Below are 13,749 nucleotides of genomic sequence, written 5' to 3'. Positions count from 1 at the left end.
TGGAATCCACTCCCCCTTTGATGGGTACACCTATTAGAAGAGGCCTATTTAGAGAGACACACAGAAAATACATACTGTATAAATGTATTAGTAAAGTTATCAAGTTGCAGCTATCATATCTTGCAGTCTGTACTGCATTTCCTTGCACCACGTATTTTATTAAGTAAATAGTAGCCCATAACAAGAAGTATAGTTATGCTGGACAATCAGATGCATTTTAGATATTCATACCAAAGACCAAATGCTTTCAGTCACCTCAGAAGTGTGCACTATGACTACGTTAGTTATTGCTTATAGAATGTGTATTAGCACACTTTTAAAATAACTGGCTAATGAGAGGAGATCAGTAGAGTTATATCAAATACCTGTACAGTCTGAACTTGCCTCAGCCACCTTCCTGGTTCTTGTCATTTGAAATAAACAAAGGCTTATTTAGTGAATTATAATTATATTGACAATGTAATATGTCCATTGAATCAGAGTTTTTACACATGGATCGGATGTCGCAGATATAGCTGCAAAGACATCTTTTGAAATTGGCCTCCTTAAAATTGAACCAGATTTCATATCTGAGTTGTAATGTCAGCATAAGCCATTCTATCATGAAAGGTAATTAACCTGAGTTTCATTTTGTGTAGAGGCAAGAGTTTTGCCATGGGTGGTCCAGGTATATACAGCTTTACTTATCAAAAGGATTTGATTTTTATTATGTGTATTTCTAGTAAAGTAACCCATTTTTTAGTTCTATCTAGGCAGTGTACTCAACATCTCCTAGAGCAGTGGTCTCCAAACTTTTTTGATCACGCACCCTTATCAGTAAAAAATTTTTGAGCACGCACCCCCGCCGCGCAGGCTCTACCATTTTTGCCAAAGCAAAAAAAAAAAAAAAAAGCGCTCCTCCTGCCGCGCACCCCCAAGGATCCTCTTGCGCACCCCCTGGGGTGTGCGCACCCCTCTTTGGAGACCACTGTCCTAGAGGATCAAGAATATTGCCATGTAGGCCCTTGGGATGGCATAATCTTTCAGTATCACTTGACATTTTTCACTCTTAAATCAGGACATAAGTGTCAGCAGTGACTTGCCAGGAAAAACATATCCATTGATACATAGCATCACTTCTCAATGAAATATTAGCCTGGTACCAACTGCTTGCTTATTTATTATACTATTTGAACAACACGAATATATGACCTATTCAACCACAGTATGAAAAAGATAAATATGACACACAAGCACAGATTTCACATAAGTTAAAATGTTGTTTCAAGGGGATATAAATGGAGTATAGGGATTACATTAAGCAAAGGAAAATATAGGGCTGGATATCAAGAAAGCATTTCCTAACAGTGATGTCTGTTAGATAGTGGAACAATCCCACAAGAGAAGGGGTGGAGGCCACATTGCTTATCTAAAACTAGACTAGATAAAGCACTCTTCTATATGGCGGAAGAAACAATGCTGCAGTGGCACAGAAAAGGGACAAGCTAGCCAAATAGGCTTTTTCTATATCTAATTTCTCTGATTCAATGGATTTTTTTTATACAAGCCAATTTGTATAATTTATGGAAGATGTGTAAATAGAGTAAGTGGATTTCAGCTGTAGTTTTGCAAAACACAATATACCATCATTTGAATTTGATACCAAATTAAATTTGTGCTAGCAATTCAGACTGTGACATGATTTCCCTTTGTTTAAGGAATAATATCTAATGCTTTGTAGAACAGGATACATCAATATGGGAATGACTGCTAAGATTGATTAGTGGGTGAAATCATTGTTGTGCAATTGCTGTTGAAATATAAAAATTCAGCCATTAGAAAAATCCAACAGCTTATTCATAAAACTAAACAGCTGTACTTTCATGTATTGGCTAACATTTGACAAAAACCCACAGTAGGTGTATTTTCTGTGCCAGTGTTTCTTAAACTGTGCGGCTCCAACTTTTTATTGGCAAGCTGATGCAAAACCCCAGGGAAAATGGTTTCAGATGGAGAAGAAAAGGAATATATATGGTTTTGCTTACTGCTTGATAGAATGGAATCTCCAATAGTGAATATTTACTGGTAGTACTTGAAAGGTAATGCCTAATTTGCTCATCTGAAAGTGGAAATGAACAAGAAAAAAAATACAACAGGCTACCTTATCCACTTTAAATGTTTTAAAAATATAATTCCAAAATGCCCAATTCCCCCCTCCATTTCGCCAGTGAAGGCTACATTCTCCCCTCCACCACATTTAAAATAAATTACATGGAGGGTACCTAAGTATATTTTTCTAAGAGGAGGAAGAATGCCTGTGACAAAGTCTGAGAAACAATATATGCCAATCTAAATGTATCTGTTAAATGGTACAGTGTATACCTATCATTCACCTGTACCAACTCCATCCAAACGGAATGATTAAGCCTTCCCCTCTCAGTTTCTATAACAGAAATCAAGACATTGTATTAGAACAGAATTGCCACACAGCTGCCGATTGATTCATATCTTACCATAGAGTGGTAGGGTATGAAGGGTTGTCTGTTCCGGGGTGAGTACTTCTCACAACCCCTGCAAAAATATCTCTCATAGGAAAGTTAAAGACTTACCTGCTTTGAGTGCCTTTGGGCTGTTGGGAAAGGCTCTTCTCCACCCGAAGAAGGTGAATATTAGGAGTCTTTGGAGCCACTATAAACAATGGCTCCGTGCCCTGAAAGCAAGTGAGACTGAGACCCCTTCCTAAGAGACCACCAATTTTCCTTTCTCATGTCCCTTCTCAAATCACCCTTCTTTGATTAGTCCTGTATGATACTTGTCTGTTATGTTTTACACTGTTTTGGACTCATTTGTGCCTTTAGATGATTATAATCTCTCTGCACAAGGACTCTGCTCTTTGGTGGACACACTGTGAAATCCTGACTCCATTGAAATCAATGGCAAAACTCCCGTTGTCTTCAATGGGGCCTAGATTTCACCCATCATATCTATTTTACAGTAGCATGCACACTTACTCAGCTGTATAAATAACTGATATGACAGAACTTGGACAGCCGCTATGTCAAAGACATCAGTTTTCATTTTGGTCAGTCCTGTGAAAAGGGCTCTATCATGCAGCTGAGGCCACAAATATAATACATGCCTTTAAATTATTAAAAATTGGATAGGAAATCAGTCTGATCCTAAATGTTTCTTTTAATTCTACAATCAGCTGCTTTGTCACCGAGAAAGTAAAAATACAAAACAGTAGCGACAGGGTCCGATCCTCCACTGCCATGAACATCATGTAGTTATTTACACCAGTGCAAAGTGGGTGTAAAGAACTATCGAATCAGATTTCACTACACATCTACTAGTAGCATCTTATAATCACTTTGCATAGGTACAAAAACTACATAATGTTCAAGGCCTCAGAGAATAAAGTCCACAATATTTGGGGCAGCAGTTCTCAAACTGTGGGTTGAGACCCCAAAGTGGGGTGTGACCCCGTTTTAATGGGGTTGCCAGGGCTGGTGTTAGACTTGCAGCGCCCGGGGCAGCCTGAAGCTGAAGCCCAAGCCCCACCGCGGAGCTCAGGCTTTGGCCTTGAGTGGCGGGGCTCAGATTACAGGCCTCCTGTCCTGGACTGAAGCCCTTGGGCCCCCTGCCTTGGGTGGCAGGGCTTGGGCTTTGGCCCCCCTGCCAGGCCGCCGGACTCGGGCGGGCTCAGGCTTCTGTCTCCCCTCCTGGGGTCCTGTAGTAATTTTTGTTGTCAGAAGGGGGTCGTGGTGCAATGAAGTTTGAGAACCCCTGATTTGGGGGGTCTAAACGGAGAGAGCAATATGGTAAACTCTGTTGTTAGATGTGCTTTAACAATTAAGTATGTTTAATAACAGAACTGTATCAACAAATACACAAACAAGAACCATGTTAACTTCAGCTCCGGCAGAAATGACTGTTCATGGAAAGTTTAATATTGGTGAAGTGAGATAAAATTGGGAGGTAAGCAAGTAGGGCTTGATTCTGTTCTCATTTACATTGATTTCACACCAGTGTAACACCATTAACTTCAATAGGGTTACTCCTGATTTACTCCAATGTAAGTGAGCTCAGCATCACAGAGAATCAGTTCACAATGTTTTCCGTGTTTATAGTTCTCAGTCATTAAGATAATGTTTTAAACAATGGAGAATGAAAGTAAATTAAACAGATGGTATTGTTCTTTTAACTTTGATAACAGAGCAAATAACTTCTCTCATCCTCTCCAAAAATAATTGAGAGTTAGAACCTCCTGACAATTCTGATTGGATCCATTACAAGTCATATAAGAATTTTTATGAGACCTCGAGAACAATAATGTGCTCCAGCTGAGTAGCAGGATAGCTATTTAATCAGTTTCTGCATATTCCCACTTTTTTGAGTGACCTAATATTAAAGTGTGAACTAGAATAATAGTGTACCTTTAACTAGATGTCAGAGAAAGCAAACTTGTAGATTCTGCAGAAATACAATTTAATGGCCAAGCCATACTCTTTGGCACTGTTTACAGTATTACAGTCAGTGTACTTTTTTTTTACTTGTAGAGCAGTAGGCAAAAGATTGTCATCATCCACTTGATATTAAGTTATGTTTTAAACCCAAATAGTAAAATAATGGGTCTGGAGCTAAGATAACTCATGGGTAACATTAAAAATTTTAAAAATAAATGACAGGGAAAGACAGATAGCACTGCAGACACGTTGTACAGTTGTAATACATACATACATGGCACACATTTGCAGAAATTTCTTCCTGTGTCAGCCACCTATTTATTAGAGATATTACATTCAGACAAATTGAACAGGAAAACCCTACAAATATGTAAATCCCTGCCACAGACACACACATTTTCCAAACATTATGTATACTCTAAAAACTATATATATTTTTTTCTGGGGTGGTGGTGCATATTTCTCACATTTGCCTCTGGTTTGGATACTGAACTTTATGGATTAGTTATACCATGTGATTTACCTGTGCTGTAGCCAGCTCATCTGACTACACATGCTTTACTGCAAGCATTAAAAGTGGTAATTTAGTAATACCCCTTTCTAAGAAATATGAAAATATTTTAATGTTAATTATTAGCAATGGATTATTGAAAAGTCTAAAACATTTCCTTTAACCATTGAGTACATAGCCCTGTAATCTCATATACTTGAAAAACTATACTCCGCTACATCTTTTCTTCTTGTACATATATATTATTATACACTTCCTTAGTGTGAAGAAAAGTGGTACATTTTAATTGTCACCTTTTTTCTGTCTTTAATAGGAATGAAACTGTAGAAGTGATTTGAATCGTCTTCACAAACTGGGCTAATCCGATTTCAAATCACCTAAGGTGGCAACAAATCCACGTTATGCTTTCCTTGTCCTATCTCCATCTTGCAATACATGGATTTGCTTTAAGACCCTTGTTAGGCAGTGCATTTGGTCTTTGCATTACTTGCACCTTTCCCCTTCATGCTTCACTAACCTTGCATGTAGTCCCAAAACTATGCTTGCACTGATATGCATCTCCTTTTCCTTTTTGGCTCTGTTGTGCCTAGGAGAACAGAGCCTTAGTTATATTCTCAACGAGCATTATTTATTCCCTTGAACGTTAACCACTCCTTTTCATTTTTGTGGTCTTCTACGAGTTAAAAAAACTGACTTTAAAAACCAACCCAATTTTATAGGGTCTGATTCTGTTTGCAACTAGGCTGGTAAATCATTAGTAATGACCAAAGTCAATGGTGTTCACCCACTGTAAGAGCCTGAGCCTTTGAGTTGCAGATTGCCATCAACTCTAAGAGAAGTCAGTGGGAGCTCAGCATCTTGCAGGACTGAGCCCTAAATTAAATACTTTATTAGGCCTACAACATTTCCTGACAGTATCCCACTGTGAAGTTGGGAACCAGAAAGCAGATACACGTATCTATCATTTTTCTTAAATTGGCATCATTTATAAATGAGAGGGCCAGTCACCCAATGGAAGAGAAAAGTCTGTCTTGCAGCTAAAGGAACTAAGAGAGGTTCTCTTGTGTATCTACCAGAAGGTGAGAATCCATAAGGTTGGTAAAGTGTCTTACTAGGGGAACTCATGGGGTTAATGTGTTTTATAGAGGTGGAAATGCACACGGCGAGTGAAGGTTTAATGGGACATGGTTAGAGCAATTCATAGGAGAACTTTGAATCGGTGAAGGGAAGTCCAAAGGAGTTGGGCAAGTAAGGAGTGCACATAGAAATAAGCTGCTCATGAGGGAGTGACAGGGCCGGCTCTAGCTTTTTTGCCACCCCAAGCAAAAAAAAAACGAAAAAAAACCCCCCAAAACCCCAGCAGCCGCAGGGAGCGTGGTCAAGGCGGCTCGCAGGGGGGTGAAGGGCGGCGCCTCGCAGCCGGGCGAGAGGGGCTCCCCCCCCGGTCTTGGGCTGCCTCTCCCGGCTGGGCAGGCAGAGCCCCCAGGGGCTGCAGGAGGTGCTGGCTCAGCCACTCCTTTAAAGGTGGCTCGGCTGGGCCGAGCTCAGAGCAGCGTGGAAGGCGGAGGCCGGTGCAGGCGGCGGGGAGTGGTGCATCCCGGGGAGCCCGGTGGCACAGTGAGCGGCGGGGATAGCTAGTTCCTGCCCCCCGGGCTGGGGTCCGTGCCCCTGCAGGGCTGGGCTGGGACTGGCGGAGTGCAGGGAGCCGGCCAGGAGCCCCGGAGCTGCGGACCAGGCTGCCAACGCAAAAAAAAAGAACCACGGCAGGGCAGCCGGAATGTGCCGCCCCAAGATTGTAAGGGGCGGTATTCCAGCCAATGTGCCACCCCAGGCAAGTGCTTTCTCATCTGGTGCCTAGAGCCGGCCCTGGGGAGTGAGCATGCGTGGTTGCGTCTTGGGGTGGAGTCTCAAGGGGAGCTGCAAGCATAAGGAGAATTGCATGCATGGTGGGTGTATGGGGGGGAGATGTACGCAAGAGATTTTTCTACTAAGACAAGAAGACATCTTGACTCTCCCTACCCCAGGGTGCTACTGTCTTTTAAGTGGAGAAAGGGAAGTCAGTAACCAATTATCTCCAACAAAGATTTGTGCTATAACAAAGGCTGGTGGAACCTATGGTATCTTGTCTTGTTCTTATAATAAACAACAAAGAGACTTAATTCACTAACAGACATAACACATGACAAAACAGAACATAATATAGGCTTTGCCTGGGTGGATGCCTAATGTTCCAATGTCTTCCAAGGGCCTGGTCCTGCTTCTCTGACGCACGTGACTAATCCAGTTGAAGACCAGTGCTACTTATCTGAATAAGGGCAGCAGCATCAGGTTAGGCAATTTTGCTTTTTTTCCTATAGCTTAACCTTAAAAATTGACATGTAAATTTTATTTCCATTGGTTAGTATAATGAACAAGTAGAACAAAGCACAATAAATATCAAAGCAAAATTAAAAAACAAAATAAATGGACCATAAAATTGTGGCTACTGCTTCTGTTTAGTGTGATGAATAATAATAATAAATAAGAATACAACAGAGAAGATAAATTATGCTACAAACATGGCAGTATCTTATTTGACTATATTTGTTATCAAGAAGACATGCAGTCCAGAAACTCATGGCATACACATTGGCAAAAGCCATAAACCATGAGAATAACAAGGCTCGAAGGAACAAGGCTGACGAAAACGACCCCCAGGGTGACTTTCTTAGATACCAGTAAGTAGATCCCTAAAGGCAAGGAACTAAAGTATAGTAAACCTAACAACCAAATGAGCACTCGAATTGAGGTCTGGAAGAGCAAGGATGTACAGTTCCACACTGTCCAGTTGTGGGATACAGTTGCAACAGAGTCAAAACTCGTGGGCCTGTAGAATTCCACCACCGGGGTGGAGTTCAGAGTCTGTGGGCTTTCTCTCTGCACTTCCATGATGGTTATAACCAGGCAGTTGGAGGAAGCGTGAGAAGGGCTAACAAGAGATGCCAGCCTTTTGGGAGTTAGCAACAGTTCTGTAGGATTATCTGGTAGGCACTTCTTCCCCTTTCCCCCACAAGCCAAATTCACAAGGATGTTGTTGTCGTCAGGAAGACTACTAACCTCATCATCAGGCAGGCATGTCTCAAACCTACAGAATGGGCACACTATGACTCCCTGAGGAGAGTCCCCGAAGTCTATGATCTTGCAAAGGCATTTGGCACATACTCTGTGACAACACTCCAGCACTTTTGGTTTCCTTTGTCTCTGATTATAGCGGTTGTAACAGATCTTGCACTCAAGCTCATCTAAACCCTGGGACTCCACAGTATCCTCTGGTAGTTGACTGATCATTTCTTCTAATGGTTTGTAGACATATGATGATGGGAGTCAAAAATAAATGCTTCACTAAGGATGCTATTAGGGCGCCTCTCAGATTATCACATCACCCATATCAGTCAGGAAAACATCATCACAAGTACCAGTAATCTTCATTCATTTTCAGCTTCTGTCAATGACTTTGTACTGTGTGTCCTTCACTCTGTGCCATGGATCCATGTAAACAAGACAATGTGGAGTTTCTGTAGAGGAAAGAGAGTCTAGCATTGTTAGCACTGAATTGACAAGTCTTTTACAGCTTTATCTTCCCAACAACATTTAAAAAGCTCCCTAAAAGCATTCTTAAAATAGTTTTTGTGTGTCAGACAGGGCATACACAGCAACCTTGCTGATTATAAAATTTTATACCACTCCAGACATTTATGTATCTTTAGTCTCGTGTGCAGCCCCATTGCCTCTCTAACCCCATTAAACCCTTATTGGATCCTCGTTCTGTTAGATTTGTTCACTTATCTAGGACCCTGTTTTTTATTTTTCTCTCTTTACAGCTTACACAGCTGTAAGCGCACCTCTTTTCCATTATGCCTCAAAGTCAAACTCACAGGGCAATGAGGTGTGGGCTTTTACTAGCCAGTCAACAGTCCCCCTTAAAAATATATTTTGAGCCCAACCAGTACATCTCCCAAGTGCCCTGTCCCTTTTTTCCTGGTGCTTCTGACTTTCTATGCTGTGATGACTGGTTGTAGACCCCTAACTAGAAAGAAGGTTGTAGGAAACTTGCATTGCTGCACCCCTTGTACTGGGTGGGGTTTCTGCCATCAGGACCTGCAGCTTGGGTTGTGCTGACATAAAGAAACAAGTCCCGCTATGTAACAGATATTGTGTGTATTATCCTGGCTTTGGGGCATGTTACAGATATTAAATACAAAATATTAACCAATGCTGCCTACATTGGATAATAATAATTGTCAACCTCTTTAAACCAGTGCAATGTGCCAGAGGGCAAAAAACTTCCCATAATATTACCCCAAATTCATTCACATTCTTGGCCAAAAAACTATGTTTCACAACATGTTTTGAAGACCACAGCAAATTCATGCTCTGGCAGAGTACCAGAGACAGTGTGGACACAGCTAGCTACTTGCCACTAGGAACACCCTGTCCTAATACTCTGATCCAGCTGAGCTGTGCTTGCAGAGGCGGATTAAAATTTCCCAGGGCCCAGGGCCCAGGGCCAGAGCAAATGGGTGGGCCCTCCCCCCACTTCTGCCTATGACCCCGCCCACAGCCCCACCCCTTTCTGCCCCTTCCCTGGGATCTGCCCCTGTTCCACTCACGGTCCCCCCATTCCGCCTGCCTCACAACCTGTTTGCTCCTTTCTGTACCCCCCCCCCGCCACTGTGGCCTCAAGACCAGAGAAGCTCTGTCCCCGTGCCATGAGCCTGGGGCTGTAGCAGGGAGTGAGAACTTCTGCAGGGGACCAGGATCGGGGCTCTGGGGTTTCTCCTGCCCTGCCTGCCAGGTGCTTGTGCCAGAGAGCAGGATTGGGCATGGGGACTGCCCCTGCTGCCCTGCGGCTTTTGTCAGGGACAGGGTCGGGGCACTCGGGGCTTCCTCTGCCAGGGATGGGGCTGGGGGCCACTGTGGGGGCTTTCCCCACCCAGGAGCTTTTGCCAGGGAGAGGTTGAAAGGTGCAGGGGGGGCTTCCCCCGTCCTGCAGCTTTTGCCAGGGTCGGGGGCCACTGGGTGGGGAGGGTTCCCCTGTTCCACAGCTTCTGCTGGGGCCACAGGGGGAGCTTCCTCCATCCCATGGCTTCTGACACGGTCAGGGGGTTACTGGCTGTCGAGAGAAGTCTTTTGGGTATTACTGTGTAGTCCTAATCAAAACTTAGCTCTCTACATATTTTTGTTTTCTGGCCCTGATGAGCGTTTCCAGGCTTCACCACAGCCTAAGTCCTTGTATTTGTATTTGTCTATCAATCTTTAAACTTTATTTTCTTGACCATTAGTTTTGGCAAGGTCTTGATTTTTTTCCTCTCGGGAAATTTATATCTTCATCTTACACTGAGGCAGAATAGTCTCTCTTTTTAGATTCTTCTGTCAATTAATTGTCATCCTCTCAGGCGACCAAACATCTCCTTTATGGATCTCTTATTCCAATGTACTTGTATTTTGTAATATTTGTCTTAACTTCCTGTTCAAATTGGGTTCAATTCTCCACTTCTAGGTTTTTAAAATTTACTTTCTTTCCAATTGTTTACACAAGATACAACACTTTGTTTTCCATTGCTGTTTCGTTCAATGAAATAGAACAAACATATAATAATATACTCCTGTGAGAATTTATAATATACAGACCCCATTATTCATTTTCTTAACTTATTTCTACATCTTCTCACTTCATTTGCTAATCTTTCCAAACATCCTCCACATCTTATTCATAAGTTAAATTATTATTTGTATTGTGTTAGCAATTGGAGGCATTATGCTAGGCACTGTAAACACATAATACAAACAGCTGGTCCCTGCTGCACAGAACTTAAAATCTAAGTATACCAGGAGACACAAGAGGTGGATATTTTATACCTCTACCCCAATATAAAGCGACCCGATATAACACAAATACGGATATAACACGGTAAAGCAGTGCTCCGGGGGGGTGGGGCTGCGCACTCCGGTGGATCAAAGCAAGTTTGATATAATGTGGTTTCACCTATAACGCAGTAAGATTTTTTGGCTCCCGAGGACAGCATTATGTCAGGGTAGAGGTGTATATCTCACATGACCCGTGGTTACTTTTTGCACATCTTTATTCATTCACACTAGTCTTTATTTTACTCCTAGTATCTCTAGATGACCTTTAGTCATACATAAATGCCACAAGATACTAATCCATCAGGAATTTGGGAAACCTACAAAATGGGCACAGTAAGATGAAATGCTGCCCTTCAGGGATCCTAAGTCCCCCAGAAAAGGCTTAAAAAAAAACCTAAAAAAATTCTGGGCCTTGGATTTATAAAACCTGAGTCTCATCTGGCTTTTTGTACTGGATGTGAGATAGGGCAGTGAATTCATCAATTCACAATTAGAGTTGGTCAAAAATTCTGTCAAAACTGTTTTTTGACAGAAAATTGGGAGTTTGAGAAACCAAATTTTTTTCACAAAGAGTCTGCTTGCCACGGAAAATTTCAACTTCTTGTTAAAAACCCTCAAGCCCTAAATTTTCAGATTTGAACCAAAAATGAAAGTCAAACATTTCTGCAGCAAACCAACCCATTTTCCAACCAACTCTACTCATAATTTTAATCACATTCGCTTGCATACCATAAACATGTATTGTATGCTAAAAAAAGTATTTCGGTGTAGCAAAAAATACAGTATTTTGCTCAATTCTATTCTCTTTATTTGGCCAGATTCAGCACTACTATAAGACATCAAAATTCCATTGAAGTTATAAAAGTAGTAGATTTGGCTCATTATTTCAGATTCCCTGAACCCCTTCTTCTGGCCTTCAAGTAACCCCCCCAACCTCTCCAGGCTCATCATCACAAGCAAGCGCCACACAGACCAGAACACACCAACTCAAAGTGGCACCACGCCCTGCCACAACAACAGATGCAAAACCTGCAGCTGTATCTCCACGGTTATGGTGATCAATACCCCCACAACACGCCTTTCAAGATTCCTGGGTCCAACAACTGCCTATCACAACATGTGGTGTACCTCATCCAGTGCACTAAATGCCCCAATGACAACAGTGGGTGAAACCAGACAGACAATCACTATGCTCTCGAATGAGCTCACGCAGCAAAATGATTAAAAAAAAAAAAATACAAAAACACACTATCACCTGTATGTGAACACTTTTCACAAAACGATCACTCTGTATCTGACCTCTCAGTCCTCATCATTAACAGAAGCAGGCACAACGCTTTCAAAAGATGAGCCTGGGAACTTAAATTCGTAACTTTGCTAGACACTAAAAATCTTGGTCTTAGAGACACGGGTTTTATGGCTTTTTACAACAATCGGTAACCTACTAACCTCCCTTTTTGTACTATGACTACAGGGATGTTAACAGGCCACCTCACCCTGATTGGTTCCTTTGCATATGTACAAACTACTTATGCTAAACTATCTGTTCGACCTTGTATTTAGCTGTGACGCTGGGAGTACCTTTCCCAGAAGAGCTCTGTGTAGCTCGAAAAACTTGTCTCTTGTGCCAACAGAAGTTGGGCCAATAAAAGGTATTACCTCGCCCACCTTCTCTCTCTAATCTCCTGGGACTGACTTGGCTACAACACTGCATACAAAAAAGCATGGAGGCAGCCGGGAAGCTGGAGGTGGGGTATGTGTAGCAGCACAGATTCCTGTGCTTATGGGAACTCGAGTCCAGGGCCACACACAAGCACGGCTAAAGAGAGGTTAGAAATCAGTGTTAGTCATGCAAGAAGTTCTCTCTGTATCACAGTTCAGGCACGGTGACAGGGCACTGTTTGTGGGATGCTTGCCCCACGGCTGCTGTGTAGATAAACACAGGACTCCATTCATCAGGGCTATCCAGCCAGTGCTTTTTACTAGCACTCCATTCACACAAATTTGTGTGTACGTGGAAGTTTATGGTTATAGGTACACTATATGCAAATATTCATATTAGCTCAGTCATTAATTTGCATAAAATGTTACCTGGAGCTGTGCAAAACTTGGTAGTTATGAAAAAAGTACTGAGAGAATAACTGGCCAAGGAGCAGGGGAAATGGGTGCTAGTTGTCTGTATGGGCCCATTAAAGGGAGTTTTACGCCCCTTACTTGAGCTTGCTTGCTTAATGTAGACTTTTGTAGAGGGTTCAGACTGGCAGTGTTCATTTGAAAACTGCTCTGCTGCTGCACCCATTTGCTTGCGGGGGGGAGGGGTGTTGCTGGCTTGCAAGGGAGGCATGATGGTGATCCTGAAGGGGAAGCAGGGTGATGCCAGGTGCTTTAACTATCTGGTTGAATCTCTTTCTGTGTCTCCAAGAGGTTATGCAACAAAGTGGGAGGCAGCCAAGTTGCTAGCTGCAGGAGCAGGTGCCCTTTTGTTTCCCTGTGGGCTGGTAACCACCAGAGAAACCTCTGGTGCTTGAGAATATGCCACAAGTGCTGCTGCACTCCACTGAACATGGAACAAATCATTTTTTAGGCTTACAAGTGGGAACAGGAGCCCTTTCCTGTTCCTGATGGAGCTGCTCCACCTCAGCAAGTACTGATAAGGTTAGGGATCTATTGCTACGTTAGCAGAGATCCCCCAGCCTTTCCCAAAGAGCTTCCTTGAAGATCCTCTTTCTTCCAACTGGAAGTCAAACTGGAGGGAGCAGGAGAAAATTTACAGGGGAAATAAAAATAAACGTAATTCCCTGGGGAAAGAATCCCTTACAAAAGCTCACTTGCAAGGAGCAGAGGAAACATCTGCTCTCTTCCATGGGGTCAGGGCAAAGTGTTTCA

The 13,749-nt window shown here is 42.5% G+C and overlaps 1 protein-coding gene across 1 annotated transcript in view; it reads right to left on the bottom strand.

The window, feature by feature from the left end:
- Positions 1-4,691: 4,691 nt before the first annotated feature.
- RNF182 (ring finger protein 182) overlaps positions 4,692-13,749 on the bottom strand; it is a 40,253-nt gene continuing 31,195 nt past the window's right edge. Inside the window, exon 2 of the mRNA XM_005308561.5 lies at positions 4,692-8,510. Coding sequence (XP_005308618.1) covers positions 7,546-8,283 — 738 coding nt within the window. The 5' untranslated portion in view covers positions 8,284-8,510 and the 3' untranslated portion in view covers positions 4,692-7,545. The remainder of the gene's footprint in view (positions 8,511-13,749) is intronic.

The sequence above is a fragment of the Chrysemys picta genome, chromosome 2 (assembly GCF_011386835.1).
Source record: "Chrysemys picta bellii isolate R12L10 chromosome 2, ASM1138683v2, whole genome shotgun sequence".
Lineage (NCBI taxonomy): Eukaryota > Metazoa > Chordata > Testudines > Emydidae > Chrysemys > Chrysemys picta.
Note: the sequence above shows the minus strand (reverse complement) of the source record. Positions and strands in the feature narration are given on the sequence as shown.